A 7,694-nucleotide genomic window follows, 5' to 3' on the forward strand; every position below is an offset into this window, starting at 1 on the left:
AGGAATAATGGTCTCTGGTTAAAAAATATACCTTCTTTGCTTTGGCCATTTTTCATTTCAGTATTAAAAATTCATCTCTTTGGCTGTAAGTTCATTGCTGATTTCCCTGTTTTCTTCCTCATCCTGTTTTGAATTTAGGAATAAATATGTACCCATTTGTTTGGTAAAATAAGTTGATGGAAATGCAGTCTGTGCATCCTGGTGCCTCTCTCGCCTCTTCATTTCAGTCAGTTCACCTTGGTTTAACAGTAAGTAGGTTTGAAAGAGAGATGCAGAAGTCTACTTGTTATCAACTTGGCATTTGGGAAAAAAAGCCATGTCCCTGAAACCTGAAGTTCGTCTAAGGTCTAGCAGTGTCTTGCACTGCAGATGAGTTTATATCATTACTACCCTTGATGAGTAGGACTCAGCATCTTTGAAGCAGTTCATTTTTCTTGAGTGCAGAATGTCCCCATGGTACACTGTTGTATTGCTTAAGTGTCATGATTTATCACTACAGCTGAACATCATTAAGGTCTACTGATGTGCTTTGGCTGATTTTGTCCTGTGCTTTGGCTGTTTTCATAGTTTCCACTTGTTTTCTGTGACCCCTGGAAAGCGTTCTGTAATCTTCAAGCTATAATCAGGTCAGGATTCAACTTCATGAGAGATGTCTTTTCTTTCTGGGACCAACCAAGACATCTGCTCTGCAGAGCATGTAATCTACACACGATCAGAAAAGTGAGGAACTTGAGCATAAATTTGTAGGTCATAAAGTTTTACTGCTTAATCAAGTTCTAGAAACCCCGGGACCTAATCTGCATTTTGACTTTTCTGTATAGCTAGGTCGCTGCAAAAGCCAGGTTTCTGTTGATAGGCCCCTTTTCCTTTGTAATGGAAGTGTCTTAAGGATGTAGGTGTGAATTAACTTCTGAAGGTCCTTTTAAAGAGAAAAAAGAAAAGATAATTTACCAAAAGGCTTCCCTTGGTAAGTTCACTGAAAGAGATCTGACCTGCCTGGGGAGTTCACTGTTGCTCTTGCAATGGGATAGCTGCAGAAAAACAGATAAATGTCTGACTTGGTCCCATTTTCTCCTTCTGTTTCCTCAAGAGTAAGATTTCCAAATAACCTGTCTTTTTAAGTCAAATATGTTAGAGTACATATCCGTACTTGTGAAAAGCTTAGTCCTTGTAGTCTAGGAATATTTAAAGTGCCATCTTTCCAAGAAATGTAAGTTCTTACTTCAGTTTGTTATGACAGGTTAGCAACTAGTACCTAAATGAAGTGGAAATAAATCTTGAAAGCAGAAGGAACCAGGTACCATTGAAAATAATCCGTTCCTGTCGTTTTATACACTAACAAAAATGAAATGCTAATTTTTATTCCTTGCTGGCCTAGTTTACTTTTTCCAAAAGTAATGATCTGTCTTTACCAGAGAAGTGTAGATGCAGCAGCTGTTCTGGGCACATTGATAGTCTGAAACATTTTTGTGTTGTTACTATGAAAACATGTCTTTCTGTCTTTCGCAGAATGGGTTTTCTGTGTAACAGTATCAATAATTACAAAACAAGACAGAGGAAGTCATTAGAGATGAGTCAGAAACAAAAGTCTAGGTTCAAACAACCTGAAGCCTTTGAGTGTATTTCAGTTCACATTTAGATTTTGAAGGGCAGTTTGACGAAATCAAACTTCTACTAAAATAGAATGAGGAGCTTAGTCTTTGCCTCAAAAGAATAAACCTGGGCTGTTTTGGGGAACGGAAGCCTTTTGTCTTGAAGATTTTGACTATTTAAAACTTGTTAGTGATTTCTGCCAAGGAATAGCTTAATGAGATAATGTTATTGTCAAATTCCCTGTTTAAAGTAAATGAAACATTTCTGGCAGGAGCTGTGATAAGGGGATATGCAAAGTGCTTAACGCAAAACTTGTGATGCAAAAATTTGGGCAGGTTGCTTACATTTGCTGTGTTCTGCTTCCTCTCTTGCTTCTGCTTCCCCATACAGTACAGGATTTAGTAATTACTAGTGCTTTTAAGGACATGGGGATCTGTGCAGCTGTGGAGCTATAAATGTTTATTGAAGTTGTTGCATTAAAATATCTGCAATTCCTAAATATCTGTGTACCTGTACAAAGAGGCCTTTGGACCTATGTGGAGCCCTATGGAAGTTTGTTTCTTTTGTGCCTCAGCATAACAGTAAAAGTGAGTATGTCAACATTATGGAAAATTTTGACCCTGAAGCATGTTTCAGCTTCAATACCCATAAGGTTGTATTTCAAATCATAACAAAATAATCATATGCAACAGCGTTATAAAGACGTCTTAATGGAGAATTTAAAAATCATGCATGTGTTTTTTATTTCTTCAGATTTCTTTTAATTTTACTTCTTTTCATGCATCTGTGTATGTTTTTTATTTCTTTTTCTCTTTAGGCAGTGGGCCATTTGATTGCTGCAATACTGAAAGAAAAAGTTTCTTCGAAGAAGATCAGACAGGCTTCTGACCAGGTCTGTGTCATTTTTTCACTTTTGTCTTCTCTTTCATCCTTATGTTTTAATTCTGTGTGCTTTGTCTAGGTTTTCCCATTCTCCACTGTGTAATTTTAGTACAATTCTAGAACTTAAATAAGGTAGTTATCAGTATGTATTTGGGCATGCAGGTAGAAACAGTTAAACTCTGGCATCAGAAGAGTAGTTTTACTTCCATTAGAAGACTTAATGGCAGAAGTCTTAATTCTGCAGAATACCCACATCTAGCTATGTTCAGTTTAGGAGAGTTCAATTTAGTTACATTACTGAGAGTGAAGTACCACAGGATGAGACATTGTGTCTTGATTTGGAAATTTGTTTACATTGCTATAAAAATTTCAAAAGGTATGGCATTTCACATACCTGCATTGGTGTTATATTTCATATCATCTAACTAGAGCTTGTATTTCTTTAGGAGAGAGCAGGATGTAAAGGCATACTTTTCATTTTAAATGAGTCAAGCTCACTTAAATGCATGTCTTGTTAATAAAGAGATATATGAAATGTTGGCAATTGCAAGTGTCGCAGCAAATGGGAAAGGTGTTAGTTAGGATTTGCACCTGTTTTTTCTCCCCAAAAGCTGATATGCCCAGAAATGAACAGAAGATGATCTGTGGATTTTTATTACACAGTCTGGGGACTTCACCCTGACAAACCCAGACATGGAAAGTGCTAAGTTTTGATGTGAGGGAGTATTGGAGGTGTGTAGTTTATCTAACAGAAGCTCTTTCAGAGTCCTGATCATAATAGTGTTCCCGAATCACATTCTGTTTTGAGCTACAAGCTGATATTTTCCCTTTAATGCTGCTTACATGAAGGTATTAGGCTGAAATACAGCAACACCTTCTAAAATGCTAGGAAGCAGAAGATTGTGCTGGTTAGACATTGCAGACTTCCTTTATATTCAAGAGCATTTTGCCATGTTTGGTTGTTTTAAAACCTGCCTTGTTCTCCATTTGTAAGTCACAAAGTCAGCAAACTAACCTATGAGTACTAATTTACCATGGAAACAAGCAGCAGTTTTGATGATTACTGCCAAATCTTCATGCTTACTAGCAAATAGAGCTTCATGTGTTTTGTAAAGATGACTTACCTTTGGATAGCCCTTTGTACACCTGTCTTTTACCTGTCTGTGCTACATGTTGCTGTAGACACAGCTTGTCATGGCAGTTTCTGAGTTGTCTCCAATTGCATCCGTATTTTTTAAATCAGGAAATTGATGATAACCTGCTTGTGGATGCCCCATGTGCCTGGATGTGTTCAAGGTCAGGTTGGATGGGGACCTGGGCAACCTGACAGTGAGTAGCATCCCTGCCCATGGCCCAGAGTTGGAACTATATGGTCTTTAAGGTCACTTCCAACACAAACCATTCCATGATTCTATCTGCATAGGCGCAGCTGAAAAATTCATCTGCATTACCTTTTTGTCAGAGACAGTAAGTGCTGTACTCTGACTTGGACCTAGACAGCAGAGGGCAAGAAACTGGGAGCTGTCCCCACAAAGACCTTTCTGAGGAATAGAATCTGTACCCCAGCTTCCTCTTGCTTCAGGAGAAGCTGTTGAGTTGGTTTTTATTTAAAAGTGTGTTTGAGATGAATGAAGATAAATCAGCGTGAGCCTTCTCATTACCTGTGTCCCATGCTTTTGCCTTCAGACTCCTGCTCTGAACCTGCTTTGGGAGAAGTGCTGCAGTGAGAATGTTGCCTTGCGAATAGCCTGCTGTGAGGGCTTGGTGGCACTTGTAGTGGAGAAACATGCTGAGCTTGACTACGTTCTTCACGGAGCTCTCAACCTAATTCCCTCAGCAAGGTAGTATTTGGTTGCCTGATTTTTGTCAGCTAGTTACCAGTTACTGCTTTTCTCTTACAAGTATGGAGGAAGAGAAGTTCTGGGTCAGTATCTTCAGATACACTGTGGCATTAAGGGCTGCTACTGCCCTGCCACTCTGCTGAAGGGTGTTGCTTTCACCTTTGCTATGTGACAATATGGGTCTGACATAAGAACTCTTAGAGTATTCTGTGGATGTAAGCTGAAATTGTTAGTAGTTCAGACTAGTGCTCTCAGCTTTGAACTGTGGAACCTCAGAAGTCAATGAACTGCTTAGTTTTGTTGCCCCTGTCATAGAAAGGGGAAAGAAACGGCATCAGCTTCCATTATGGGGGATTATGTCGTGGTTTAATCTCAGTCAGCAGCCAAGCCTCATGGAGCTACTCGCTCACTCCCCTACCAGTAGGATTAGGGAGGGGGTAAAAGGTAGAAAACTTGTGGGTTGAAATAAGGAAAGTTTAACAGGGAAAGTAAAAGCTGTGCACACAAGCAAATCAAAACAAGAAATTAATTCACTGCTTCTCATGGGCAGGCAGGTTTTCAGCCATCTTCAAGAGAGCAGGGCTCCATCACATGTAATGATGACTTGGGAATACAAATGCCATCAATCCAAACACCCCGTCTTCTTTCCCTCCACTTCATATACTGAGCATGATGTTACATGGTCTGGAGTATCCCTCTGGTCAGTTTGGGTCACCTGTCCCTGCTCTGTCTTCTCCCAACCTGCCAAGCACCCCCAACTTCCTCCCCAGTGTGGCAGTACAAAAAGCAAAAAAGGCCTTGGCTGTGTGTAAGCCCTGCTCACCAATAACAAAAACATCTCTATTATCTGTAAACATCTGTATTATCCACCCTGTCTTCAGCACAAATCTAAATCATAGCCCCATACCAGCCACCATGAAGAAAATTAACTCTACCCCAGCCAAAACCAGCACAGAGGGAAATAACTTCATCAGTCTGTCAAAAAACTGGTTGCTCAAATAAAGTCACCATAAGAATGTGTGTTGGGAGTAGGAATGCTGCAGTTGGTTTCCTTGTCTGCTGAGGAAGAAATTACTTTACTTTGAAGCTACTTCCTCCTACACAATTCTGCAAATAGAGTGCTTAGATCTCACAGTGGTCTTTTGACCTAGACTGCCTATCCAACATATTGAGAAAATGCAGTTGTGGGGGAAAGAGGCACTGTGCATAACATTTAGAAATAGGAAGTCACATGATGATTGGGAAGAGATTTCCATTCAAATTTACCAACCTTATTAGCAGTCCCTTTTGACTGCTAAGTGGATTTGTGCACCAAGCTGTGACATTCTCTTGCTGGGGACGGGTAGAGTTGTTTTTAGCCAAACCAGCTATTTAGAGCTATGTTTGTGATACTTTGTGCTGGTGGACTCAGCACAGAGGTTGCAAGAACCATGCTATTCAAGACATGTTCTTCACCCCTTCTCTCCTTCACATAATCAGTTTTACACTAAGGTCTCTCATACTCAGTCTGAGCCGAAGGTGAGCTTAGGTTTGAGTAAACCAGTGAAATGCTTAAAAATTTTTTCTAACCTTGTGACTTGCCTGTTTACCGCTAGGATCTTGCTGTGCTGATGCTGTTTCTATGCTGGGTTTGCAATACATGATTACGGTTTCCTAGAAGAGGTTTTGCAAATACATTTTTATAATATAATCTCTGCAAACCACTGTCCTCCAAATGACAAAAATTTGGGGCATTTTGGGGTTAAGGGAGGAGTCTACATTGTTAACGAATAAGTAAAAGTACCTGTGCTAAGACTATGAGAAACTGAGTCCTGTGGCATAAGGTGGAGTGAAAGTTTTATTAACAGTGGCTTTCAGAGTAAGAAATTTGAAGTTCCTGTTCAGCTGAGGGTTTATTACAGTATCAACAGTTTATAAGGTTATAAAATGTTAATACAGCTTTGTACTTCAAAGAATAAACAGTGTAAAATGTGATATTTTAAATTAAGTTAAGCTTAAGAACAAAATCAGAGTTACATACTGAGGAGACTGTGATCTGCCCCATTTCTACACTATTCTTTGATTTTTCTAAAAATTTTTTTTCATGTGTGAAACCAACACATGACTGATTGCTATACTAAGTGCTGGCAAATTACGCAGTAACCTTTCATGTATTTTTGGCTTCTTTCCCACTGCTACCCCCTCCTCCCCCGGGCTGCTACAATTCAAACTGCATACACTATGGATTGCAAGACAGGGTTTATGTTGCCTAACCACAGAAATCTGTGGTTTAAAACGTCTGTAGCCTCAGGAGCTCATTAAACTGACAATTTCAGATTGCCTCTTTTCAGTGCTAATACTTTTTTTTTACCTGGACTTAGAATTGTAGTCTGCAGTCTGCCGTCCTGTGCCCTGCCAAGTTTTCTTCTGTGTGCCTTTGCAGTGCTCTGTGCACAGTGTCACTAAAATAAAAAGCAGCAGCCAGTGGCAGCTAGCAGAAAGGCATTTGCAACCACCAAGCACTTTCAGTGCTGAATGGAGTTAGGTGTATATTTTATTGGCAAAGGCTCCACATGTTGTATTCTTGCTTCTCTTCCTTCTGTTGCAGTGAATTTTGCAGGGGCTAAGTGCACCTGCTGGATTATATTTTGTCAGATGTATCAAATTATGCACAGTAGAAACGACATGTAGAGATGAAGCTTTCATGTTTATCTGAGTTAACTTCTTTGGTTCACAATACCTGCTCATTGTATGTATTATTGTAATTGGCTCTTAAGACCCAGTGTTTCCTTTTATGCCCTAAGAGTTTAAACTGCATGGAACATCATATTTATATGCATGTTTGTGTGTTTATGCATATATAGGAAATATTTACATATGGAGATACATAGACATGTATTTTCACGTTTTTAAGATTGGTTTCCAGCATTTTGTGTAGATGACAATGGGAAAACCCTGCCTGTGTTAATAATGAACAAGGATAAATAATCAAGTCAATCTACTGAAAAACCTGTGAAAAGATTATTGTAATCTTAAAGAAACTGTCAGAAGAATTTCTGTGTATATGCATGTTTTCAGAATGTTTTTATTACTGAGCATCCATGCCTATAGGAGGTGGGGGATGTCCTTGCAATATGACATGCCTTTGTGTTGCTTGTGTTCAGGAGGTGAGTGCAAAGCCTAAAGCATCTCTTCTCTTCCCACTTCCGGCTTGGGAATTAGGACCAGCAATACAGGAGTTTCAGAACAGGAAAGACCATTTTCTTACCGAGTTTTTTATGGTTTGTCTTTTTCCTCCTTGCTGCAGTTATCCAATTGAAGCTGGGAAATACTCTTGCAAATTCCCGTTTAACTGACTTTTTCTGGCAGTGAAGAATCTAAAAGATTGTTCTCTCTTTC

The 7,694-nt window shown here is 39.4% G+C and overlaps 1 protein-coding gene across 3 annotated transcripts in view; it reads left to right on the forward strand.

The window, feature by feature from the left end:
* Window positions 1–7,694, forward strand: part of FOCAD (focadhesin) — a 93,456-nt gene that overhangs the window by 1,251 nt on the left and 84,511 nt on the right. For all 3 annotated transcript variants that reach the window (XM_008630855.2, XM_017730599.1, XM_017730600.1), the window contains exons 3-4: window positions 2,411–2,485; window positions 4,162–4,316. In XM_008630855.2, coding sequence (XP_008629077.1) covers window positions 2,411–2,485; window positions 4,162–4,316 — 230 coding nt within the window. The remainder of the gene's footprint in view (window positions 1–2,410; window positions 2,486–4,161; window positions 4,317–7,694) is intronic.

The sequence above is a fragment of the Corvus brachyrhynchos genome, unplaced genomic scaffold (genome assembly GCF_000691975.1).
Source record: "Corvus brachyrhynchos isolate BGI_N302 unplaced genomic scaffold, ASM69197v1 scaffold93, whole genome shotgun sequence".
Classification (NCBI taxonomy): domain Eukaryota; kingdom Metazoa; phylum Chordata; class Aves; order Passeriformes; family Corvidae; genus Corvus; species Corvus brachyrhynchos.